Here is a 26,851-nt window from a genome sequence, read left to right on the forward strand (position 1 = left end):
TAGCTAAACCATCTTGGCTTGTTTGTTTGTTGTCAAGATGGAGAGCATATATGCTCCTCTGGTTTCACTGCCTCCTCCTAGCTAATACTCCTACTCCTACCATTTTATGTAATCCTAAAAGTTGGCGCTCCTGTTGCTACTTGGTACTACAGTGCTTCTGATCTGATGAGTAGACTAGGATGTGATGTGAGCGTCTGAGCGACCACATCCAATTCAGGGTGGTTCAAATTCACCAAGATGCCTAAGCGATCAATCAGCATAAAGCTGTGGTGTGGTTGGCCATACAAATAACAGCATCTAGCGCATGCAAATTTGGCCTGGATATTGTTTGGGTCAAACTTTCTACTTCTCTGAAAGCTATCGTTAAAACATTGATGTGATGTTACAGTCTCGCGCACGCAGACCTGCAGGCGTCCTTTGGCACTATGGATCCAAACCACGGGTTCGCTTGCAAAGGTTGCATGGTGTATACAATTGCAGCAACCGTGTTCCCCTTTGGGATCAGATATTCCAAACACAATTATGAACTCCCAATTTTAACATGCGCAAAACCAGCGCCTTGCCCCCCTGATTGGATTTCAGAAATTTGTTGCCCGCCGGGCCGTTTGTGATCATGAGCATCGAAATGGAAGAACAATTTTTAGAACCTAGGATTGATCGATCGTTCAACGGTTTCTTCCTGACTTCCTGACACTACAGTTATTCATAACACGAGCACATATGCATTTGATGGCACGATCGATATGCCAATTCTTCATGTAAATACAAAGTAGACTTAACTGCAAACCAAGATAACACGCATTAATGCCGATCGCTCGCTGCATCTCCTAACTACGTACACCTCTGCTCTACTGGCCTCACAACGAACGAGTTATAGCTTGGTTGGCTAATCAAACAAGGCTTTGGTCGATCGGTTGGTTGGCCACTGTCACTGATCAGTGATCGATCGCTCACTCCTCGCCGAAGACGGCCTCCCATACGTCCTCGAAGGCGGCGAGGATGGCCGGGTGGTGCTGCGGCGAGTTGAGCGAGAGGTACGACCCCAGGAGCTCCTCCATCTCCGGCACGCTGCAGATGCGCCGCTCCACGACCATCTCCACCATCGAGCTCCGGAAGTCGGCGTACGGGTTGCTCGACCGCTTCACCACCGCCATATCCGCGCCGGCGGCGGTGTCTTCGTCCGTGCCCAGCTGCCTCTTGATCGCCGTCTCCTCCTTCTTCTTCATGTCGTTGTGCTGCTTCTTCGTCGCCGCCACGGATACCACCGGCCGGAAGGCGTCGGCCGGGTCGCTGGTGATCCTCGCCGACGCGCGCCGCGCCGGCGGGCGGCGCGCCGGCGCGTTCTTGTGGCCCTTCCTGGCGAGGCTGCTGCTGCTGTTGGTGTGGTAGAACTCCGAGGTGGAGTCGGAGGAGAAGCTGAGGGACGAGAAGAGCGTCCTCGTGTCAGCCTCCTCGCCGCCCTCCTCGTCGGTGCTGAACGGCGCGAGCTCGTCGTCGGTCACCGTGGACGACGAGGAGCTGTACTGCCCCGGTGCCCCCCTCGGGAGCCGCGCGCGGCCCCAGGAGGACGACGGGCAATGCCGCCTGGATGTCGACGGCGAAGAGCGCGCCTTTCTCCTTGCCCTGCTCTGTTTCCTGCCATCCTTCGTCGGCAACGACGACGAGTACGGCAGGAGGGGCGCGTCGGAGTGGACGGAGCGGCGGCCGGAGGTGGCCCCGGCCCCGCCGGTGCAGTCGATGGAGATGTGGACCAGCGACGCGCTGCGTCGGCGTCGGCGGGGACGGCCGGGGGCATCAAGCTTGGGCCTCTGGTAGGTGCAGGGGGTGCAGAAGTACGGCGAGGGCGGCGGCGGCGGTTCTTGGTGCGTGTCGGCATTGGTCTTGTCGAGGCTGACGAAGGCCGTGGACGAGGTGGTCGTTGTCGTGGTGGTGGTGTTGGTGGTGCAAGTAGAGCGCACTAGGATCTGAGCCAGCCTCTGCTTCAGCCAGCCACCGGCGCCCAAGCCGTCGAGGCGGCGGTGGGGGCTCTTGTCCACGAAAGGCGTGTGCATCGCGGTATTCTTTGGGTGTTTGGAAATGGGTTGAGGAGGGGAGAGTGGAGTTTTTTTTTGGTTTATCTCACGTCGCGGCTTGGTTTGCGCCTCCTTATAAGCTTCTCGGGAGTGTGGTTTGCATCGTGTGAAATGTCTAATGGAGATTGCATGAGACAGAGAATGCAGTAGGAAGCCGGTAGAAGGGGAGGGGGTAGAAGTGTACAAAGTGTACATCGAAATTTCTCGGCTATGTACGCACGTGTTGTGATGCGGTGGAGTGGTGGGGTTAGGCAAGAGATGTGATAAGAAAAGGTTGATTTGCACATTTGCAATCAGGTTTCATATATTCATGAATATATGACATAGAGTACTAAGTAGGAGTATGTACTTTTTTTAGATAATGAGGAGTATGTACTTGCATTACAATGGTCAATGGGTCAATGCTAATACCATTAAAAGGAGGGTGGGTGATACGTGGATTTAACATAAAAAGAGGATTTTTTTTTATCCAGACATTTCTTTTTCTGCTTTTCTTTCACGATTTTTTTTTCGGAGCGCACCATTCGGTTTTTTTTTTCTTAGCGTGCGCTACGTGCCAGGGGGAGAAGTGGGAAGGACAGCTAGGGTGGTAGAAAAAGACCGAACCAAAAGCGAGAAATTCGGTCATCAATTCGGTCCTAGATAGTGAAAGATCAAATTTTATTCGGTCAATTCGGTTAGTCTCTTCGGTTAACCGAATAGACAGAAAAGACCGAATTATAAAAAAATGTCTAAATGCAACCTACAATCCACTATGTTTAATAGGATTAAACTCTAATTTTCACATCCCTACTTCTTCTAGGCATGCAACCTAATAAGAGTCTTCACTCATAAGTACTTACGAATTTTTTTTGTGATTTTTTGTTGAAAATTTCCATTATTTCTTTGCATATATGGAAATGTTGTTGAATTTCGGTCGAGACCGAGACCGAATTTGTCGGTCCTGACATTTTTTTCGCTGAAATTCGGTCTTCACTCTTTTCAAAGACGGAAACCAAAATTTTCGGTTAGATCGAATACCCGCCCCCTAAGGACAACGACGATTGTGCTTTTATAGTTGTAGATATTTGCTGCTCCACCATTTTGCATGACGGGATGATGTTAGCTGTCAAAACAATTTATACGAGGAAAGGCAACAATGTCCTTTTGTTTCCTTGACTTGGTGTTATCCTCAATCCTTCAATCCTAAAACCTCCATTCCAGTCTCTCGCATGAAAAATATACTCCTCTTTTTTTTTTTTGTAAAATTTGATATAGGACACCCAAAAAACGTGTATCTTCTTGTTGATATTGTAAAAATGTGGTAATTAGTTACTGGACACCCACCGCATTATTTTATTATTTCCGATGGAAACAGAGAGAGAAACTTTCATAAAAGACAAGTTTGCCCACGGGCCATCTGTATAATTGATGTCATTAACTTCTTGGTTAACATTTTATAAGTCGGGCCCACTCGTCAATCTCATATCTCCTTCTCTGTTCCTCTTCTCCCTCGGCAGCAGGTGGTGGTGGAGCTGGTTAGCCGCGATAGCGGCAGAGTCGCAGAGCAGTTGCGGGGAGAAGAGGCGCAGAGCAGCCGCTGCCGCTCTCGTTGAAGGAAAACCCGAAGCCGTCGTCATCGCCGCCAGTGACCCCGAGCTCCCAGGTGAGCAGCACATCCTCGACCACCCCTGCGGCCGCTCCCCTGGACAGCGCGAGGAGCAGCGCCAGCAGCAGCGCGAACGCCGCCAGTAGTGACTGCGCGAATTTGGCTAGTGGCGTCGCTAAGGAGGAGGCTGGTGGCCATTGCCGCGCGCGGGGGAGGAGAGTGGCCGCCACTAGGGCCTGGGGGCCAGTTGCAGAGGAGGAGCTATGACCCGCAGACGGTGAGGTCGCCCCACAGGCCGGTGGCGTCGCCGAGGAGGCCGGCGACCATCGCCACCCTCTGCCGCGCTCGCTCACTGAAGAAGAAAAGAGAAGAAAAGAGAGGAAAAGAAAGAAAAGAGAAGAGAAAAGAGACATGAACTTTCAACGCTCTTTCTCTCTCTATTTTCACCGGAAATAATAAAATAATGCCTCGGTGTCCAGCAGCTAATTACCACATTTTTGCAGTGCCCACGAGAAGATATACTTTTTTTCACAGCAAAGGCCACAAGTTTTAAGTGTGATGTAGCAAATTTTGTCTTTTTTTATCTGGCCGGTGGAAAAAAAAAGGGCTCTGACTGATTTTTAATAAGATTGAGGAAGTTCTAGAACAAGTGCAGCATCGGGCCAACTCCAACTAGCTTAGGGCCTGTTTGGCACAGCTCCAGCTCCACCTCTCCTGGAGCTGGAGCTCAGCCAAACAATTTCAGCTCCACCAAATATGGGAGTAGAGTTGGGTGGAGCTCTATCACAAAATGAACTAGAGTTGTGGAGCTGGGTTTAAGCAACCCCACAACTCTACTCCAGACCTAACTCCTGTAGCTAAATTTAGGAGTTGAAGCTGTACCAAATAAGTCATTAGTAAAACTGTGCTGCAAGGAGAGATGTTGGCGGGCTCCACTTCTATTACAAGTGATGGCAAATGACTAAGAACCTGTTTGTTTGGAATGTTTCCTTCATCAACTTTCTCGTTATCCATTAGCATGTTTTCTCAACCACTGAACGGTGTATATTATGTAAAAGTTTTCTACATAGAAGCTCTTAAAAAATCAAATAAATTCATTTTCAAGATTATAGTATACGTTAATGATCCATCCCAGCGGCCTACAACTACAGCCATACAACCGATTTAAACTCAGCCTAAAATACCAAGTAACATTATTTTTAGTGTTATATCTCTAATTAAGCACTTTGGTGTGGTAAAAATGTGAATTTCCCAAAAGAAGCTACTTAAGTGAAGTACTGAATGAAATAGAATTGTCAAAGAAATGTCACTGGTGGAGTTTGTGGATGTTACTATAATGTTTTTATGAACTTTGTCAAACTTTCAAAAAAAAAATAAAACACCAAAACTTGTTAAAATATGGAACAGAGGGAGCAGGTGACATTATGAACTTATTCAAAGTTTCCTTTAGGACGTGAGGAACTGAGGACTATTTCAAAGAAGGCTTCCAAGTTTTTATTTTCTTTCCCAATCCTTTATATATTAAGTATCATGTATATATGCCCTGCCATCTCTATTGTCCATTGGTAGCTGCCGGACTGCCGCGTTTTGGCCTTGGCCACCGGCGTCCGGATGGGATTATGGGATGCGGTGCGGACCATGCGGTCATGCGGATGGATGACGGATGCACACTCGCAGTCACAGGCAGCACTGCAGTGCCGCGCACGTCGTTCAGAGCACAATCACAAAAACCAGCAAGAATGTGGCGGGCCCGACGACGCCCCGTACGTGCCAGGCGGCTGGTCGAGGCAGTCGAACATGCTGGCTGCCGGCCGCGCTGGTGGTGGTAGCGAGCGCCGAGCGCGCCCGCCGCCCGTGTAGGTGTCGGGTGGCTGTGCCTGTGCGTGACTCGCTCCCGTTGACCTCTCTGCGCGCGCCGGCCGGACGGACCAGCGGTCGGAGCCGCGCGTCGCGGAAGTGGAGGAGAATAAGATGTCCTCATGCGCGGCAGCCGCGGGCACGCGGGGTTCGGTGGTTCGGTCGGTGGCTCTCGCGATCGTCCCCGTGATCCGGCGCGTGCATGGTGGTCGTACGTACCGGTTCATCACCACGCGCAAGCAGAGCGTGATCTGGCCCGCCTCGCGCCGCGCCACGGCCACTTGCCGCATGTTCCGCCCTGGTACAGCGATGGATCATATATATCCCAGCCATTTCGCTTATCTCTCTCTTAAAATGATAGAGAATTCATTGTGGCATTTGTTTCATAGAAACTATAGGAGTACTATACAAAGTTGTAGGTTGAAATCGGACGAACTACAAAAACAATTTAATTAAAACAAGAAAAAAATTTGAAACACTAGTCTAAAGAGAGTCGTAACGAACCTCCATCTACGCGGAACTATAGTGGCTTAAGTTATATGTCGTTTTTGTTTTCCTCAATCTATAAAACAGAAACTCCGAAATCAGCGGGTAATAATTGTGCCGATTGAATTTCACTATATTGTATGATCCTTCTTTTCTAGTCTATTGCTGCTACTGACTCTACAACGGGTTTTACCTAGCACTAGGGTTTGGTAAATTTTATTTGAGAATTCAAAATTTCCAAAAAAGAAAAGAGGATAAACATTTAGAAAATTTGATGTAAGTAGTATTTAAATTGTAGTGTTATCTAGTGAAAAAATTTCGTGAAAAAAGGAAGTTAACATCATATTTTTGAGCCAAAGTGATAATTCAAAAATGACAAAGAACAAACGAGATTTTTAATTGCTTGAATGTTAAAAATAAAGCAAAAGTCATACCGAGTTTTCCTATGTTACATTAATATATGGCATTTCTACATGTTCTAAATGTCCCCTACATACTCTTGTAATTATCCTGAATTTCCCCTTAATTTTTTACTGCTTTTCATTTTTTTTCTTTCATTTTGTTTTCTTACAAACAGTTAGCGGTAACCGCGTCTTATACTGTACAGTTCCCAATAGCCGTCGAAAAAGTTGAATTCTCAAGCCGTGAAGAACGATTGTGAAGGCATTACAAATTTACAATACATAGGATTAGGAGTACGTTGATCGGGTTTAATATAATTTACGTGATACCCCTACTTCGTCGCTAATGTCCGGACTTGCTCGGTATCACGACTCACGAGGCATCTTAAGGTGCAGGATAAGCATACACATTTCACGGCTTATTCTCTCTGATTGATGTTCCACTGAGGCCGAGAAGACATTCTGACCTCAATGTGCAATGTTTCAACAGAGTAGACGGCACCAAACACAAACAAACATTCTGCCTTCTAGCCAGCTATATGTATTCAGTACTACTCCCTCACTTCGATTTCAAACCAAAGTACGGGTTTAACTAATAATCAGTACAAAACCAACGGCCTAATTTCGCTCTCACCTAGGTGATCCTTCCACCACAAAGTTTGTAACCACATGATTAGGATGTAGCGGAATGTTTCATCCTCCCAATGCAGTAGGAGGCAGCCTATTACAGCATCGTCAGTGTACGCGTCCTCCTCAATGACTTCTCACCGTAACACGACGAAAGGTTAGGCATGTACAGATCTACTGCAAATTAAAGCAACCATATGCATATAATCTCATACACGTACAAGGCTAAGTCCAAGGTGGAGAAATTAAAGATCAGGTAACGAAAGAACAGTTAAAGGCTGCACGGTCCTTGAATCTTGACCCCGTGGACTGCAGTACAATGAAAAAGAAACCAAAAGGTCTTCGTAGATTTCAAATGCCTTTGGACTTGATGTGTGTAATGGCCAAGAACAAAGGGACAGGTGATGCAAAACAAGCGTTGTGTTTTGCAGCGTAAGCTTGCTGTGCCAGTTACAGGAGAAATGGTATTAACTTATTATGAGTACTATGGTAGGTAAGGGGATGAAGGGATAGTGGCTTATTATGTAGTACTACGCTGGAGTGGTGATCAGTCTTGGAAAAGGCTCTAACACAGCGATTATATTATGAAAGAGAAGGGAGAGGGTTTTGTTCCTTTCTCACTTGTCTTGTTATGTCACAGGCTGAACTTAGGTGCAGTGGTGCATGCTAGAGATGCTCCTCCTGGAGTCTCTCATCTCTGCATCAACCAACTCATGCATCTCCTAAATTCCAACTTGCCATCACGTTGTGTTTAGCTTCTGACATTGGCATGTGAACAAAGATAAGAGCGATCTGGCTGACATGATTGCGAGCAGTCGTAAAACGCACCTTCTTAATTTGAGCTTTGATTGTATAAACGCCCAGAGGCCCTCTTCCGTACTTCTGCTCCATGTATACCACGTTGGAATTCACAACTTGTCTTCTAAAAATCTCTGTTATCTGACACGCATATCTAGCTACGTCATTGGTCAGTGACATACTTCTACCACCATACCATAGCAAATCAGGGGTCAGTACTGCTGACTACCTTCTTCACCTGAGCCAAAGTGCCCCTTGACGTCTTGATCATCAATCGGAGCTAGAGTAGTGTCACGCAGAGATATTATTGTCACGCAGAGATATCTCCGCGATTCCGGCAGGTGTACCATGCACGTGGAAACACAACTGAACGGGGCCAATGTACGCGCTGGCTGTGGTCACACACAAACACAAGGGGAGAGCTACTCCAGTAGACTGTGTCGCGTAACGGATCCGGTGCAGATGGGGGGCTACCAATTCCGGCCTAGCTACCACTGTTCTGGTGCCGATCCAGATGAGCATGCAGGCGCATGATAGGTGAGTCACTGCTCAAACGAATCCGAGCGACAAAAAGAAGGTTATCCATATACGGCGCACGTCTGTACGGCCGAGGGTGAGTCTTGGAAAGGTTCAACGAACGAACAATCCGAACAGTCGTACGTGCCTTCTGGCCGGGCCTTGGCTAGTCATCCACCTTTGTGCTTGCCGCTTTGTGGTTGCCGTCATCCACCTTCACGGTGCCTCCACCGTGGAGAGCTGATGATCGAGTAAGATGATGTTCATTTCTATACTAATGGCACTGCAATGGACAATCCTAGCTATCGGTGATACTACTATACACTGATTGCCTCTCCGTAATTCAAATATTGCTAAATGGCAAAATGGACAGATCTCTTGCTTTTGTGATCAGAGAGACGAAGGAGCTCCTGTTCGGAATGAGGAATTTCACAATTAAGAAGATTCATAGAGATCAAAATAGAGTTAGTCATGAATTAACAAGTATTGCTTGAACCCAGAAGATGTCAAACTTCTAGCTGGATCATGATTGTACCCTCACCAAACAGATGATCATTCAGGATCAGTATGAGATTCATGATTAATGAAATCCCCTTTTCCCCGTAAAAATAATATAAAGTTAGAACATACAAAATAAAAAACCATTATCGTGTAATTAATTAAATTTGAATTACTACAAACTTTTAAAAATGGATCTATCTAATATTTTAAAATAGCTTATATATATAAAACTTTCACGCAAAATACTTTGGTTTAGCAATTTAAAAAACGTGTTATCTAACACGAGGTGAAATCATAAAAGAACGGGCCTAAGGGATTGTTTGGTTACCAGCCAAACTTTGTCATAGTTTACCATACCTAAGGTTAAGCAAGTTTGATCACATTAGTAACTGTTTGGTTGCAACAACAGTTGTGGCAAAATTCTCTTTCAATAAATTGGGTCTCACACATCATTGGCTCAAAAAGTGTTGGCAAAGATTTCCTTAAACTTGGAATTTGATCTTTAAGATGTAGCTAAGAATTTGATCATCTCAACTTAGATAAGTATAACAATATTTGTTGATAAAGAGTTGTAGAGTATAGCCGAGAATGCGAGAACCAAACACAACCTAAAACCACGTTATAGACTGTACGAGACGCTCTCCCCCTTCCGAGACCACTCCTGAGTCCTGACCTGAGCAGTGACTTGCTTTACCGTGAATAATGTCCTCGATTGGGGGCCTTTGGATGCTGACGCAGTTTACGACCCTTTTCTTCTCTTCTGCTGCGGCATATGCCAGCTCTGGCATATGTAGGCGTGGATCTGCGTCGAGCAGTAGCACTGTAGCAAGCAACAGCAGCGGATGACTGACAGTCGCTGCAAGGCGGTACGCCTGCCTGAAGTCCCATGGGTGCCCGGCAACGTGGGTTGCTGAACTTCTCATGATGCGCGGCTCCCGCGGTCCGGCCGCTGCAAAGACGCAGCCAGTCAGTCAGGCACACAGACGCACAGTTCACCGTTCGCTTCCAAATCCCACTGGAGTATCACTTGCCACTAGTTTGAGTATAATTGAGTATAATCAATGGATGGAAAGGAATAGATGGATGCATTTGAGAGCCTACGAGATTTGCCAGATTGATAGACGCATGTGATCTCGCAAGGTCCTGCATGCTTACCGGGCGCAATTAATGAACGCTAACAAAACCCTGGTTCTGAAATCAACGTCTCCGCCGCTGAGTGCACGGCCATATACACGCGACTTGTAGGATCCGGGTCCCAGCTGTAGAGATCGCGTCGTTGGCTCAGAAACATCCTGTCATCTTCCTATACTACAATAGCCATAAATAGCGACATCCAAACATGTACTAATTGCAATACTAGTCGTATATGAGACAATCTATGTCGATTGGTGATCAAGTGTCAATATAGCTGAAATCGTCATGATGTTTCGGTTATGGATGGATGCGAATATAATTTATGGCACTAACAAATGATCAATCATGGCAGTAGCTAAAAAGGTTTCTCACAGCAATAGCCATCACATGTAGTCATGTACTGATGTTACTACCAGACATTCTAAAAGCTACTAGTTAGGATACTTGGGAGAAGAATGATCAATACCTCTTGAATAAACAGGGGAGGCATGGTTAATGACAATGATCCATATTGGTCCCCTGTCCTGTCTGCTAGTTTGTCCTGAGAAACACCACAAAAGAGTTCCATGAGTCTTGCTCCAAATGTTGCCAAATAAGTAAGAAAAAAATTGCAAATTGTAGCATGATGAACAATAGAAGGCTTTGTTCCATTCAGCATGGACGTAACCAAAACTTACAGCAGTATGACACAGGGAGATCACGCAAACTGGTAGCAAGCAAGTGGGCTAACCAGACATAAAGCACAATTTACGAGTAACACAGAATACCAGACATGATTATGCCAATACAATATCAGAAAGATTCGGACGAAAAGGAAGAAAAGACAGACACCCATTGGAAAAACTTTCACGTGTCCACAATCAAGCACTAACACTGCAGTAGTGTGTGCGATGTAACTGGGCAGATCAGATCCTGACCCATTCCACTTATCAGATACTAGTTCAGTCCCCCACAAAATTGGTGGTTCACTTGTGTACAATGGTAATAGTAAGCACAAGAAGTTGGGAGTGGGACATGTCAATGAGTTGGCATCACCCAACACACTTCCATCCCCAGATGGGCATATAGAAAAGAGAAGACCTATGGAGCTACTGTGATTTACTATACCAGGAAGCACTCTCTTTCAGTCTACTATGTATGGTGATTTAGGTAGGGTAAGATAAGCCTTCACAGTTTCACTGTGATCTGCCCCAACACACTTGAAGAAGATAAGAACTGTGCAAAACAGGAAGGAAGCAGGAAAGACGACCGAGAAAGTGAGGCAGTCAGCTACATCAAATTTCTTGCTATTGCAGGGCATCTATGCGGAAAGTGGGAACTTTCCATTATCACGATTCACGAATGAAGGAAGCAAGCTCCAGTGAAAATAAACAGTGATTGGTCAAACAGAAGACTGATAATAAATTTTACAGTACATATGCTATTTATTTCAACTACAGTTTACAGAAGGGCCTTCCAGCTGTTCTTTTTCAACTAAATGGACATGCCATCGTTCTGCAAATTAGAATATTTGTCATTTATTAGAGAGTGTGCTTGTCATGCAAATTAATCCATTCGGCACAACTGTATGTTGTGAGAATAAAAGAAACAAAACAGCGTTCTCAGGCATGATCTCACTCTAGCAGTTCATGCTGGTAATAAATTTTGTCTTCATCAATACATATGGAAAATGCAATGTTCTTGATATATAACTATTGTCTGCATTCTTTCTATTACCAGAAGATGGCAGCAGAATTTTAACCTTGAAGTTTAAGCAGGATGATCTTTTTAAGAAAAAGGGGTCAGCTGCCAGGCCATTATACTACTCCTGATCCATATCCGCTACCTAATTGTTTCATCAAACCAAACTTAGAAGCCATATTAAAATTCTCAACAAGCTAACCAGTCAATACAAGTATGTCTTCCATTGGTAATTGCAGTATCTGCTCAGCTAACCACAATGCTTGACGGACCAATGTTTTAAAGACATTTGCAGACTCAGATACTGTAAACTATAAAAGTTGCCTTTGCATGTAATATTAGGCTTAAAAGCTGGAGCCTAATTAGTAATTAACTTTCCTGATCCAGCCTCCACCCTGGAGAGAACGAATTTACATTACAATCCATTCATCACAAGTATTATTCATTATGTTCAAATTCCGCTAACTGGACTTATCATCATATAGAAGTCAGGAAAACAAGGAGAAGGTCAAGAAAACATACATGAATTCTTAATACTGCAAGCTTATAAAAGATTCAGAATCTATATTGCCAGGAGTACTTTACTCCCTCTGATCTCAAAACCAAGTCGTTTTGGACTTTCCATGGTCAAATATATACAACTTTGACTACCTAGTTCTTTAGCACATATTAAAAAAAAGGTTACACAAGTGTAATATTATGAAAGCTCTTGTTATAACAAACTTGAATATCATTTTTATATACCCAAAATCTATACTTTGAATGATTTTTATGGTCAAAATTAACTTGTGTGACTGCACGCATTCTTAAATAACTTGTTTTTGAGACCAGAGGGAGTACTAGCTACTTAGGACCTATAAACTTTTGAGAATTGAAATGCTTTGAGAAAAATAATATGCTGCTACTGCAGCAGCTTCTAAGAATTCCTTAGCTTATTGAAAATGACTAATGAGTACTTATTCTGCTGTAGATTCACTTATTGAGTGGTCTTGATAAACACATATACAAATTCTTCACTCATTCCTGTACTGCCAATAGCATCTTCACTAGTGAAGTCAATAGCATTTTAAGTGAGATACTAACACATCATTCTAAATTTTATTTTCCATACAAACTAGCTGGAAATTAACCAACACCGCAAATGTACAGAGGTGATAACAATACAAAAAAAAACCAACATCTGAATTGACATTTCTTTAAAAAAATTAGAACGGTCCTCTAGATAGTAGAATTTAGGCACTAAGACAAACTTGGAAATAACAAATTTGGTTGTAAAGTAGGTCATGCGTGTCCTATAGACACATGCTAAGATGGAAACGATACAACGCGGATTAGAGAAGAGAATAGGAGTGAATACAGATAAGTATCACATTAAAACTTTGCTATCTTCCAAAACCATGAACTCACTAGCAAATTAATTTGTATTAGCACCATTCAGTACCCTTGTTGCATATAGTCTAGAACTCTAGATTAGTACTTTATTTTGACACTGTCGTAAATTACTGGCTATGACCATCTGCTTTGTAAGCATAGAAGAATCACCTTATTTTATTTTCTTGTGGTAATATAAACAAGATTTTGTTCCTGTAAGCCAAACATAGCAAGAAATCAGGGAAAATTGTTGGTTTTGCGTAGGTATTTTGCTAGTCTTGGAAAAATGAGACTGTTGTTCAACCAGGTGTATGGGCGGTTTTGCACTGCTATGAGACTGCACTAGACATTACTATGATGCTCACATTTAAGGCAATTCAAAACCAATGATGGTATGTCTCACAACGTTCATGTATTCCACCCAGGGCCCAGTTAAAGGCAAATTTTGCCGATGATTGTTTGCTTATGCATCGCTACATAATACATGACCAAACCATGAATTGGAAGATTTGATGCACTGATACTCCATGAAGACACATCCATTTGGCAATTGGCATCACTCAACAGTAAAAAGATGACGGAGGAAATAGCACCATCTAAAAATGTCACTCGAGAAGCCGTGCAATAGATAGAACCAGTAATGACGATATGCAATATCAATTTTTCAATTTTCACTGTAAGACATGAATTAGAGATCATGTAGAGCAACCGACCATTGCAATCGCAGAACAGTCCAATAATAACAGTAATGAGTTCACCAACACAGTTCCATTGGTCGCTCCCCAATCAGCGAGAAGATACGGCAGTAAACTAGAACCATTCACTGTATCAGACTGGTTCCTGAGGAAGGGGTTAGTTACCGAGCACGAAGAAAGCGACAAAGAAAACGTACGGATGCGCGGTTAGCCGGAGAGGTCTCTTCGTCGTATCCATGGCAAGAAGCTGCGCCGCATCCACCTCCGGCGGACTGGCGGCGCGCCGCCCTTCCCGTCCATCGCCATAGGCGGCGGCGGCGGCGGCTAGGTGGGTTTTTTCGCGTTCCGCGCGGAGGAGAAAAGCTGAAGAGTCGTTTCCCCGTCTCTTCTTCATTACAGCGACACCAACGTTGATTTCCGCCAACGACACAGGAAGGCGTATTCTGGATAATGGGCCCACTTGTCAGCCTCCCGTGAACCAGATCCAGGTTCCCACCAAACAGAAAAACAGAAGCTCCACCACTGCATCGTAGTCGTCTTCTTCACGCGCACGGCGCACACAGATCCAAGCGTCCATCGCCGCGGCCGCATCCGCCATGGCTCCGACGGCGCCCACGGCGGCGAAGTCCGCCTCCCCGTCCCAGCCATCCGGGTGCGCCACCCTCCTGCTCCTTCACTCCTGACGGCATCTCTATCATCCCCAACCTGAACCCTAAACTGACCAATTTTGGGGGGACTTGTGAGTTGAGGTGTGCAGGAAGAGCGAGGTGGCGGATCTGAAGCAGCAGCTGCGGCAGCTGGCGGGGAGCCGCGCGCCCGACGCCGACGACCAGCGGAGGGACGTCTTCAAGCGGGTGATCTCCTGCATGACGGCCGGCATCGACGTGTCGGCGGCGTTCGGGGAGATGGTGCTCTGCTCCGCCACCTCCGACGTCGTGCTGAAGAAGATGTGCTACCTCTACGTCGGCGTCCACGCGCGCAACCACCCGGACCTCGCGCTCCTCACCATCAACTTCCTCCAGCGCGACTGCCACGACCAGGACCCCACCATACGCGGCCTGGCACTCCGCAGCCTCTGCTCCCTCCGCGTTCCCAACCTCGTCGAGTACCTTGTCTCGCCGCTCGCCACTGGGCTCAAGGACCCCAGTGCTTACGTCCGGATGATCGCTGCTGTTGGTGCTGCGAAGCTGTATCACATATCTGCCACCGCCTGCCTTGATGCTGACTTGCCTGCGGCGCTCAAAGCGCTTATGCTCTCTGATCCTGATGCACAGGTGAGTTGCCATTCCACAAACAATGTTGTGATTATCATGCAACTATGATGCTGCTATCTGTTGCAATGATTCATTATCTGTAGATTATAGTGCTCACAATACCGTTTAATTACCACAGAAAAGTCTATGACATCTGTAGTGCTGATTTAAAGTTGGAACTGGTAGACAATCAGTAAGGATTTAATACTTCTTGCATGCCAATGTGAGCTGTAACTTGAAATTTGGTTCAGCATGCAGCCGGCCAATCGTTTTCTACTTTGCAGTTTGTCTAATAGAACAGGTGGAGGGCAATGCCTAATGAAGCTGCATGCTAGTGATATTAATCTTCATTGATAATAGTTTGATTTTGATCTGATTGATCATATAGGTTGTTGGTAATTACTTGGACCGACATATTTTGTGATGGAAAGTATAGTTACTTAACATGCTGAAGTAGCTTGAAGCCTTGAAGTGAAACCACAATGCTAGTCAAGACAAAACTACTGAACCCAGATACACCCTATTCTTTTAAGGTTACATAATGGAAGAAATCAACTCCGAACCAATCTGATCATGCATCTATGTGGGTTTGATTTCTGGGAAGGATTTGGAGGCTATTAGGTGAATTCATATATTTTTGCTCAAAACATTCTTGTTTTGGCTTAGGCTTTTAGGATTTCAGCCACAAGTTGAAGGGTAGAGTCATAATTTTCTTCTGGTTATTAGTTCTATCATGATTTTTGGCTTTTAAAAGTCCCTGTGGTAAAGCTGTCTGTTACTTAAGGCTTAGAATTTTTGGTTTATAAGCCAGCGAATTAGCTGAAGCAAGCAGGGCTCAACATATGAATGTGGTTCTGGGAAAATAGATACCATGGTACTCAAATATAACCTTGCAAGAATAAGAGTCTGAACACAGGTAAAAATGGTACTGAGAGGATAGATACCTTGGCTGCCTTTATTGGTTCTGTTTCTAACTCGCTATCCCCATTTTCTACCACTCTTGTCCATTTTTCATTGTTGCATGCTGTTGCCACCTTGAGAGTCCCTGCCTCACCATGCCGCCACACCTTTGAAGTGTACTTTTGATATTCTGTTTGTCTGCTACATTTTACATGCGTATGATTTATAAATTTTGGAACAATTGTTTCAGTATTTGCCAACATAAATTCCTACAATACTATTGATGTATATTTCTATTATGTGCTTAACATTTCTGGAATGTTCATGCATAATATCCACCTGTATTCATGACCATATTCATATTAAATCTATCTGCATGTAATTTGTATTTGATATTATACGAATCCATATCCCAAACTGAAAGAAACATTATATAGGATGTGAAAAACCCATACATGGCCACATTTTACAAGATTGCAGCCCTACATTCAGTATTGTTCCTGACTGCCTGTATAAGATGCTATTCTTCTATACACCTTTTGAATAAAGTTACACAACTCTTAATATTATTCAGATGTGTACAACTTAAGAAATTGGTCACACACTTTAAGTCTCAAATGATTGTACCTTGTGAGAGTAGTGTCAGTCGTCTCAGCCGTATGCTGTTTTATATCTAACAAATACTCCGCCTTTCCACTCCAAATGCACAATTGGCTATGGATTTTCTCACATGAACATATAGGAGAAATACTAAACACTGCAATTTGTTTTTGGAACAACACAGGAGAGCTGCATGTTATTTCATTAAGGAGGAAAAAACAAAGTACACATGGTCAAGAAGGAAATCCTGACCTGAATATACATATTCACACACACTAAACACTGCAGTTTGTGCAATTATTCTAGATTCAACAGCATTTTGCTTGTACCCTTGGGTTCTTGTTTTCTCACAATGCCTTCAACAGTATAATACAACATAATAGGTTTACATAGTGTTCACTAGCCAAACTAGATAGGGTACTTCAGAGATAGTATTTACCAAGAATTATATTGCAGTTTTTTAGTTATATTTAATGTTTAAAGACATCTCAATTTTGCCATTTATGATTTATCACTAGAACATATTGTAATTCCTTTTGTTCCACGAGTAATATTGGTGTTCTACCCAAAGTAATTGAAACCACAGTAGGTGTTGAACTGCCCAGGTGTTTGGCTTGCTAGTTTGCTGGCCAACAGCTGGTTCACTATTTAAATCGGTCATTGGTGGTCAAGTGAGTGGTAAACTCATGTTATATATAATACTAATAGGAGAGTAGCCAGGAGCCCAGGACAATAAGCTATGGTTGGCAACTTCCACAGCTCCTAGGTGGTCGGACCTCTTGGTATACTAGCATATTTGTCCATGCATTATCTCAATTCTCAAAAAAGAAAAAGAAAGAAAAACATGAATTCAATCATTACACAAATAAAAATAATTTACCTCATGTCTAAATAAAAATAATTTACCTCATGCCTAATTCACATTAGATCAACATCAACTCCACCACCAATTCCTTGCTTCCTATATAACTAGTAAAGACGCACACAGTGGACTTGAAATCTGAAGGATTTGTTGCTAAGACCTGCTGGATAGAACGGCCAGATGTTTTTATGTTTATCTAGTGTCGATCACTTATTTTCACAGGGCATTTATGACCAACTTTAAAAGAATGTTAATGAGAAAACCGAGAAATTGACCAGTTCCACTTTTCTTGATGTTTACAATGGAAGCTATCCACAGAGTACTTGATTTGACTTCACTGAGTTTACCGACTACTCCCTCCATCCCAAAAAAAGCCAACTTCTGGCTATGCATCTAGACATAGCCTATGTCTAGATACATAGCCAGAAGTTGTTTTTTTTTTTTTGGGACGGAGGGAGTACTCATTAACATAGTAAGCAAAAACCGGACTAGACTGGCAGTCCAAAAATCCAAGTAAAAATATATTTTTGTTAAAGTTTGGAGCTGAGCGGGATCAAACCAGGGACATCTGGCCTCTTCCTGCCTGAGGCTTCTAACCAAGTGGGTTTTACCTCTGATTTGTAAGTGATCTTGCACATTCACTCATATGTGTAGTCTCAGATCCAATCCAAAATACATTGTAATATAATATTATCCAACCCGCCTGTTCACTGTATAGACTGTGGTTATACCAAGTAGAGTGACACGGTTTGCCCATGACTTTTTGTACTATGCTTGTTTGTTACTTTGTGAAAAGCTTAACTGAATTGCTAGTATCTGTTGACTTGAGAGAGTTACATTATCCTTTTAGGTGGCTGGTTAGTGATTACACTTGTGAATTTGCAGGTAGTTGCGAATTGCATGCATGCATTACAGGAGATCTGGACCCTAGAAGCAGCTAAGTCAGAGGAAGCTGCAAGGGAGATTGAGACACTATATAGCAAGCCAGTAGTATTTTACCTTCTTAACAGGTAGATTACCACCTACTTTTTTATTCTGTTAACTACTCTCTCAGTCTCTTAAGTAGTATTTTACCTTCTTAACAGGTAGATTACCACCTACTTTTTTTTTTCTGTTAACTACTCTCTCAGTCTCTAGAAGAGTGTAGTTTTAGCCTAAGATTTTTCCCTAGAAGAGTGTAGTTTTAGCCTAAGATTTTTCCCTAAAAGAGTGTAGTTTAAGAGTGGTCCACTGGACTTCTTTAATACTACTATATCCTTTTCTTGTCATTTTTAGCCACTGAACCAATATTATTCCCTCCTCCTCCCTCATTGTTTTCTCCCCCTCGTTTTCTCTTTGAATTAATGGGCATAGTAGTCTTTTAAGTTTTAACCTTGTGCTTAATATGTCTTTGACTAGCTAAAACTACAATCTTTTAGGGACGGAGGGAATACTCAATAACTATATTCCGTGCATACTTATTGTTTTATTTGTCATTGCAGGATCAAAGAGTTCAGTGAGTGGGCACAGTGCCTTGTTCTAGAATTAGTGTCAAACTTCCTACCATCTGATAACAACGAAATTTTTGACATCATGAACCTTCTTGAGGACAGACTTCAGCATGCAAATGGAGCTGTTGTTTTGGCAACAATCAAAGTTTTTCTCCACTTGACAATGTCAATGACTGATGTTCACCAGCAGGTCTTACTCTTGCAGCATAGTTTTGATACTTACGCTAGTGGAAGTTTGTCACTGTTATGCATACAGATATACTGAAATTCCATTTTGCATAACTAAAGCCCCACATAAATGCTTTGGAAGTTTATATGGTCTGATAATTTCTTCACTCTGATCTGAGATCACCTGGACTGTTTGGATTTTTATACCTTTTTGTTGTATGGATTTCATTTGTGACATTGGTTTTGTGCACTTTATAGTATGAAAGAAGAGACATGACTGATGATCTTTGTAATCATTGTTTGCATACTCCATTGTAGGTTTATGAGCGTATAAAAGCACCACTGCTTACTCTTGTAGGAGCTGGGAGTCCTGAACAATCATATTCTGTGCTATGCCACTTGCATCTTTTGGTGATGCGTGCTCCAATGCTATTTTCCTCCGACTACAAAAGTTTCTACTGCCAGTTCAGTGATCCTTCATATGTCAAGAAGCTTAAACTTGAGATGCTGACTGCTATAGCAAACGAGAGCAACACCTATGAAATTGGTACAGCAGATATCTGTTTCCATTGATTATACATCGGCATATCTCACGACATATGTGATATATTTTTAACTCCATGATTTTCATTATGTTTATAAAATTTTGTGGCCTTCTTTCGTTCCAGTAACTGAGTTGTGTGAATATGCTGGAAATGTTGATGTACCAATCGCACGTGAGTCTATTCGAGCAGTTGGGAAAATAGCGCTGCAGCAGTATGATGTGAATGCTATTGTTGACAGGCTTCTGCAATTCCTTGAAATGGACAAGGAATATGTGACGGCTGAAACTCTTGTAAGTTTTTTTGATAGTATTTTAACTGTTCATCATTCACTAAGGATGAAGTACATTCAACTCTGGGTGTCTTTGTTCCTGAGTAAAAACTTAAATGTAGGTCTTGGTGAAAGATCTTTTGAGGAAATATCCTCAATGGAGCCATGATTGTATAGCAGTTGTTGGAAACATCAGTAGCAAAAATATTCAGGAGCCAAAAGGCAAAGCAGCTCTTATATGGATGTTAGGAGAATATTCACAAGACATGCATGATGCTCCATACATTCTTGAGAGTCTCGTTGAAAATTGGGAGGAAGAGCACTCTCCTGAGGTAGTAGTAATGTTGTTCTCTCCACCATTGTGTTTTCTTTCATGTTATCCAACTGAAATTACCTTGTCATAAGAAATTACCTTGTCATAAGAAAAGTGGGTGCTTCTTTATATTCTCATTTTTTTTTCATGGAGTATCTGAGATAATGGCTAAAGTAGTGAATCAGTCAGAACTGGCATAAATACTAACTATTGCAGGGTTTGACATTTGCTGACTCCCATGTGTGGAGAGTAGAGCCTGGCCTGTTACAGATTAGCTGAATGGCACAGTGTCCACTGGTCAGTGGAATGAAGGGTGTCAAAATAAAAGTTCCAGACTGAAATTCACATATTATGGCACCAAAAACTAAGGGTGATTCTATTGTTTTTTTCTTTTGAATTGCTATCTTATACCTAGTGAGTCATTGGACATTATTGTAAAATTCTATCCCTTTCTTTAGACCATCATATGCCTGTAGCTACTTGTTTTTGAATTCTATTTCATTATTCCTGTAATATTGTACTTTGCAGGTTCGCTTGCATCTCCTGACTGCGGTGATGAAATGTTTCTTTAAGAGACCACCAGAGACACAAATGGCACTAGGAGCTACATTAACCGCTGGTCTATCTGACACTCACCAGGTCAAGATCTTTTTCTGATAATAATTTGATTACTGTAACATTTCTATGAGCTCTAGCTTAACTGCCAAGAATTGATTGCAGGATGTTCATGACCGAGCACTTTTCTACTATAGGCTTTTGCAGTATGATCCTGCTGTTGCTGAACGTGTTGTAAACCCTCCCAAGCAAGCTGTCTCTGTATTTGCAGATACGCAGAGCAGTGAAATCAAAGATCGGATATTTGATGAATTCAACAGCCTATCAGTGGTATATCAGAAGGTATATATATTTTTTATATTCAACCATTTTGCTAACAAAATTAAATATTGATAACGCATTTACTGGATACTTTTATCAGTATTATTACTTTACTAGTTCTGTATAAGTCCATTATGTACTTCTCTTGGTGTTAGCTACTCTAATATAATTACTCATGCTACTATTGAACAAATACATGTAAAGTATCAATATGACATTATCTTTGCATTTGGCAGCCATCTTACATGTTTACTGACAAGGAGCATCGTGGACCATTTGAGTACTCGGAGGATCTTACGAATTTGGCTGTCGGGGCAGAAATGACGGAAAACACCATCTCAGCCCAAAGATATCAAGAAAGTGATAATGATCTTTTGCTAAGTACTTCGGATAAAGAGGACAATGCAACAGCTACCAGCAATGGTTCTTCTGCCTCTACCTACAATGCTCCTTCAGACTTGAGTGGTCCTTCATTGCTTAGTTCACAAATACCGTCTGAAACTTCACTAATAAATCCTGGTGCACCTACATATTCGTCACAGTCCAACTTCAGTCTTGATGACCTTCTTGGGCTTGGTGTTCCACAAGCCTCTGCACCTCCACCAGCTCCAGCATTGACCCTCAACTCAAAACCTGTGCTGGATCCTGGTACTTTCCAGAAGAAATGGGGCCAGCTGGCCTTATCCTTGTCTCAGGTATGTTGCTTCTGAGTTCTTTCCCATGCATTTTGTGATTATTTGTACAGCAACATGCTTGTGTAGCCTTTTTGTAGTTGCTCACTCAAATTTGAACTATTTTAGCATGAAATTATGGGGTGCTGCTATTGTCTAAATCTAAATACTAAGTGTCTTCCCATGAAAGTCACTCTGATGAGGTGTTTGAAATCAGCAGTTATATGTTCTGAGTAATGATTGGCCTTGTTAAAGTGCTATTGTTTTCTTATGATAGCAATCCTTAATTCTAATGCAATAAATTCATTGTCAATCGGGAAGCCTTAAGTTAATAGTTACATGTTCTAATTGCTTCGCCTTATGACCCTTATACAATTTAAATTTTCTTTCGTTGTGCGCTTTTTTATGTTTTCAGGAATGTTCATTAAGTCCACAAGGAGCAGCATCATTGATGAATCCTCAATCACTCATTCGACATATGCAAAACAACTACATTCAGTGTATTGCTTCAGGTGGCCAGCCCCCAAACTACAAGTTCTTTTTCTATGCTCAAAAAGATGGTGCTACCGCTTTCTTCCTTGTAGAATGTATCGTCAACACAGCATCAGCGAAGGCACAGATCAAAGTGAAGGCTGATGATGGGACCGCTGCAGAGGCATTTTCAACGTTGTTTCAGTCAGCTTTGTCCAAATTTGGGCTTTCTTGATCCTGAGCATTTTATATTGGTGATGAGCCTGTCAGTTTCTCTGCTTGTCCTACCACATCCTTGAACGTCCTAAAGATTTTTGGTACATCTTTAATGGGAATGTTGAAGCATGAGTTTGAACATCCTCAACAGCATATACAGCAGGGAGAGCACAGGCTGGAGTTTTTTAAGGATGTATTTATGGTGGCTCGGTGGAGAAAAATTAGCATTGTCGTATATTTCATCTGGAGAAGTGAGTTGTTGTGGCTTCTTGTGTTTCTGAAGGTGAATGTCACCTGTTTTGTCGATGTAGAGACAATATAGATACAGCGCTGCTTCTGTATGTTAGTACTCCGTATTTCTTACTTGCACAGAGCAATAAAGCTGTTCATTCTACCAATATGAAGTGACACATATTAAGCCCCTTTACATTGTGAAGTAAATCGACTGATTTCTTACTTGCACTTGTGAAGCTTAGCTTGCAATGCTCACGTAGAAGTTTATTGTAAATTGGATCTGCCCGTGTTTGGCAGGTTTTTTTTTCCTATAAATAAAAATCAATAGAAAAACACAGTAAGATCAAATTCTGGTTGAATTATTGTTTCAAATTTGAATTCTAAAGAACCATTTGAAATTTCATCCAAAATCTACTTGCATCCCATGTCAAAACCTCAAATTTTCACGGTATTCGATCGGCTTTCGTCAAAACGAAAACCCTGGTCGCATCCACTTCGCTGCTAGCATAGTCCACAATTCATTAGGCAATGGGAGTTCTGAATCTTTCCTCGCCACCACGAGCTTGCTGTTTTGCAAATCAAGTTATCCACATCCACAAAAACACACAATAATTGTCCCAATTTTATGTCACTAATTATAAGTGATTAGTAGTAAGCATTTGCTTTCCTTTGCAGCGTTGTGTGATGTCACTTTTCAGCAAATACTGAAAACCAGATCATCACACAAAACGCTGCAAAGGAAAGCAAATGCTTACTTTCTGAGTAGTTCAATACTTCAATCAGAACGGATCGGAAAGCTAAATAGGTCACACAGAAGCATAAACATGTACATTTTGGACAAGGTTGAGGTCAAACTTTTACGTTTTGGACAAGGTTGAGGTCAAACTTTTATAACTTTCACCATTAATAACTTTAAAAATATTTAGTTTAAAGGAACTAGAATAACATATATTATAATAGAAAAGTAAGATTAAAAATATCTTGTAGACCGTGTCATTGTCCAAAACGTCAATTAAAATGGAATCGGAGGGAGTAGAATATACAAATAACACAGAAAATTTCTCCATACCATACCGAAGTATTAATAGCAGATCCATGACCCGCACAATAATAGCAAGAGTTTAATCCAAAGAAGCATCCACCCATATAACATTATTAGATTCATATAGCAAAAACCTCTAAATCCGCACAGCAGCATCAACTGCTCAGAAGGCCCGATCTAAGAAAGAACTATTACTAAAGTCACTACTAAAGCGGTAGTAAAGGGGGGCAGATCGATCGCATCTAGGGCTTGAAGGCGATCGTCAGATCAGACCGGGCTGAGGAGCTGGGCGAGGGAGGGCCTCGGCTCGGATCTCATGCCGACGACGATGATGAGCGGGATGAAGCCGTAGTGCGCCGCCACCTTGGTCTTCTTCATGGTCCACGTGGTCCACTCCTTGACGAACCGCACCGCCGCCGCAGCCGTGGACTGCTCCTCGTCGGCCGCCGGGGATCCCTTCCTCGCGCCCTTGACCTTGGGCTTCGGCTTCAGCGACGGCCGCGACGCCATGGCACCTCCCTCTTGATTCGATTCGGGGGGTCGCTGAACAGAAACCCTAGGGCTGTGCGGAAGTGTCGTTCTGGGGTTTGATGATCCCTTCCGGTTCGGTGATTTGGGGGGTAATATTGGCTTGTTCGTGGGCCTCTTCGACTCTAACTTGAGGAGAGACCTGATGGGCCCAAAAGAGCGTAGTTATATTGGGCTGCGTTACCATAGAGTTTGGGCTGGACATTTTTGACAGCCCAATTGATCAGGTCAGCCTGCAGCCTGCATGGGACAAAACAACAGTCGCTCAGAAATGAGTAGCACTGTACCAGTATGGTAGACTAGTCACCGGTTGGTCGGCAATGCCAGCCCATATGTACCGCTCAGCAATCAGCATCTCTGTCATGAATTCCTCCTCATTTTCACACAGATACCTCGCCTTGCTACGCTAACACCATTGCCGCATCTTATTAGCATTTATATTTCAACCCGACGAAAAAGGTAACCGTCGGTATCATGACAATTGACAGTCGTACGGTATGGATATGAAGCTGAATCTGAACGTAGCCGCCACCGAGCCACGGACGCCCAAATCATCTCATTAGCTGACCGAGTATTCGAGCGGGTACACGCGCGTGCATATTCGCCGGCCGGCTCACCCCCACCTTTTGAAGGAAGCAGCACCTACGTACGTTACCGGTCCCGCGAAAAACTCCAAACCTGTCCGAGTCACGGCCCGGCCCCGCTGTCTCTGGTAGAACGACACCCGATGGACACATCGGGGAGCAGGCATCAAAATCAAATCGCCAAAAAAGAAGCCGAAAAAGGAGCTGAAACGCGCACGCGGCGGAACAAACCGCGCGCCGCCGGGCTCAGCTCCACCACGTAACCCAACCCCACCCGCGCGCGCTACACCACCTATATACGTCGCGTTCGCGTCCACCGGCCACCCCGCGCCGCGCGCTGCACGAACACGCACAAGATCGATCCGAGATCCCCCCGCGCGTCCACGACCCACCACGCCAACAGCATATCACCTCAACTCAATTGACCTGCCTGCCGACACGCGCAGCCGCTCCCCGGCCCGGCCCCGGGTCGATCTCGTCCGATCCGCGCGCACGCACGCACGCGCGGAAATCCCTGGAGATCAGCGGAGGAAACCAGACGGAATCACGGAACTCGATCGGGAGAGGGCCTGGAATAACCCACCCGGTCCCGCGCCCACTGATGCCGCCTACCAGCCATCGTACTATCGCGGCGCCGGGCCGTTCACACGGTCGCGCGCGCACGCACGCCCGCACGCACGCACGCCGGCGAATGAATTACGGCCCCGATCGATGCATGCCCGGGACCCGGGACCCATCGCTCGCGCGCGGCCCCGGCCGGAGGAGTCGCTGTAGACGGCGATCGATGCTTCGCCTCCACGTACGGTGCGATGGCCGACGGGCCACGCCACGTGTGGCCGGCGGAGCGGTACACGGCTCGGTGACAAGCGCGCGTCGACGTCGATCGGGTTCCGCCGGGTTGTTTGCCGATTTGGGCGAGCGCGCTTGACCGGCTTAGATAGCTAATGGCGCACGTGCAGGCGCGGGGAAGTTTGACTCCACGCGCGCTGCGCCGCGCAGCGCGCCGATCGATCGACGTATACCGGTATACGCTAGCTTACGGCGAGACGTGCCCGGTGGCCGCCCTCTCCACCACGTACGTACACCAGAGTCGACGTACGCCGTTAGTGCACAGGCCGCGCGCGAGCGAGCGAGCCCAACGTGACGGGGGACTGTAGCTGCGCGGCTGTACGTACGGGCATCTTGTATTCCGTGTACTGTGCGCGCGCTCGTGGTGTGACGCGACGCCCGCGGCGCTGGCCGGCCGGCCGTGACTCGTGGCATGGGAGGAAAACATGAGAGAGTCGTGATCTCTCTAACAACCGAGACCAGCCAGTAGCCGTGGGGCAACGTGCGCCGGCCGTTTTTTTATAAGCGGGTCTCTGCTTATTTCGTTGCTATATTCTGGAGATTTTTTTTTTACTAATAGGGAGATATTTTCCTATCTTATAATGTTTTAGTTGGATTTTGATTTGAATGGAATCAAACGACGGTCCTTTAAAATATAACAATGTTCAAGAAAGGTAGTAATTCTCTAAGCTAAGTACCAGCTCGATCTCCAGTATCGTTTATGACTCCCAAATTAGCTAGACCAAATAACACGCGCTGGGTTAGCACAATCCCTCGAGGGAAATACTCATCGTGTAACCTTTTCTTTTTAATTTAATGTAATTATTTGTGAAATATTTTTAAAAAATAACTTGGTAATACAGAGTATAGTGACAACTATCAATCCCCTAAAATTAAGTTTAAACTTGACCTACATATTGAAAAATAAATAAATTCAAATGTTAACAGTACCCTACTATTTATATAAGTTTATTATTTTATTATATCTCGATAAGTGAGTTGAGTTTATTTATACCAAAAATTTTGTTAACTAATATATATATGTCATGTGAGTGTTGTCAAATTTTGTAAGATTTTTCTATAACTTCGGATTGTTTTTATTTATTGTTTTTAAATAAAGGAGCTAGATATTTTTTTCAAGGGATTAAAATAGCATACATACTTCGCATCCCAAATCACAGCTAGCCGTGACCAAATATGCATGCGACTGATATAACAGTAAAAAAACGTGGGACGCTGAGTTGAGGCAAATAAGGAATAACTATATCTTTAATTT

The 26,851-nt window shown here is 43.8% G+C and overlaps 3 protein-coding genes and 1 pseudogene across 4 annotated transcripts; 1 reads left to right on the forward strand and 3 right to left on the reverse strand.

Moving 5' to 3' along the window:
• Nucleotides 1-699: 699 nt before the first annotated feature.
• LOC127767581 (transcription repressor OFP3-like) lies at nt 700-2,267 on the reverse strand. The gene has a single exon (XM_052292964.1). It carries the CDS (start codon nt 2,265-2,267, stop codon nt 951-953), a length of 1,317 nt encoding a protein of 438 aa, XP_052148924.1. The 3' UTR covers nt 700-950.
• Nucleotides 2,268-8,987: 6,720 nt separating this feature from the next.
• LOC127760587 (uncharacterized) lies at nt 8,988-14,229 on the reverse strand (annotated as a pseudogene).
• Nucleotides 14,230-14,246: 17 nt separating this feature from the next.
• LOC127760586 (beta-adaptin-like protein A) lies at nt 14,247-22,834 on the forward strand. Of its 2 annotated transcripts, none has more exons than XM_052284869.1 (11): nt 14,247-14,378; nt 14,484-15,000; nt 18,227-18,351; nt 18,823-19,021; nt 19,318-19,546; nt 19,668-19,834; nt 19,935-20,147; nt 20,654-20,764; nt 20,846-21,022; nt 21,238-21,696; nt 22,088-22,834. In XM_052284869.1, exons 1-11 carry the CDS (start codon nt 14,323-14,325, stop codon nt 22,376-22,378), a joined length of 2,544 nt encoding a protein of 847 aa, XP_052140829.1. In that variant the 5' UTR covers nt 14,247-14,322; the 3' UTR covers nt 22,379-22,834. The 2 variants fall into 2 exon arrangements, with proteins under 2 accessions (XP_052140829.1, XP_052140830.1); XM_052284870.1 differs by having other exon boundaries at nt 19,935-20,144; nt 22,088-22,831.
• Nucleotides 22,835-23,641: 807 nt separating this feature from the next.
• On the reverse strand, nt 23,642-24,243 carry LOC127760588 (mitochondrial import receptor subunit TOM7-1-like). Its single transcript, XM_052284871.1, has one exon. The coding sequence runs from the start codon at nt 24,143-24,145 to the stop codon at nt 23,903-23,905; it is 243 nt and encodes an 80-aa protein (XP_052140831.1). The 5' UTR covers nt 24,146-24,243; the 3' UTR covers nt 23,642-23,902.
• Between the last annotated feature and the right edge of the window lie 2,608 nt (nt 24,244-26,851).

This window comes from Oryza glaberrima, chromosome 1, assembly GCF_000147395.1.
Source record: "Oryza glaberrima chromosome 1, OglaRS2, whole genome shotgun sequence".
NCBI lineage: Eukaryota > Viridiplantae > Streptophyta > Magnoliopsida > Poales > Poaceae > Oryza > Oryza glaberrima.

Excerpts from the sequence above, each read along its gene's own strand:
- LOC127767581 (XM_052292964.1), bottom strand. The coding sequence starts at position 2,267 with ATGTACACTTTGTACACTTCTACCCCCTCCCCTTCTACCGGCTTCCTA.
- LOC127760586 (XM_052284869.1), top strand. The coding sequence starts at position 14,323 with ATGGCTCCGACGGCGCCCACGGCGGCGAAGTCCGCCTCCCCGTCCCAG. Across the intron at positions 19,547-19,667 it reads GAGCAACACCTATGAAATTG|TAACTGAGTTGTGTGAATAT; the intron begins GTACAGCAGATA and ends CTTTCGTTCCAG. Across the intron at positions 20,148-20,653 it reads AAGAGCACTCTCCTGAGGTA|GTTCGCTTGCATCTCCTGAC; the intron begins GTAGTAATGTTG and ends TGTACTTTGCAG.
- LOC127760588 (XM_052284871.1), bottom strand. The coding sequence starts at position 24,145 with ATGGCGTCGCGGCCGTCGCTGAAGCCGAAGCCCAAGGTCAAGGGCGCG.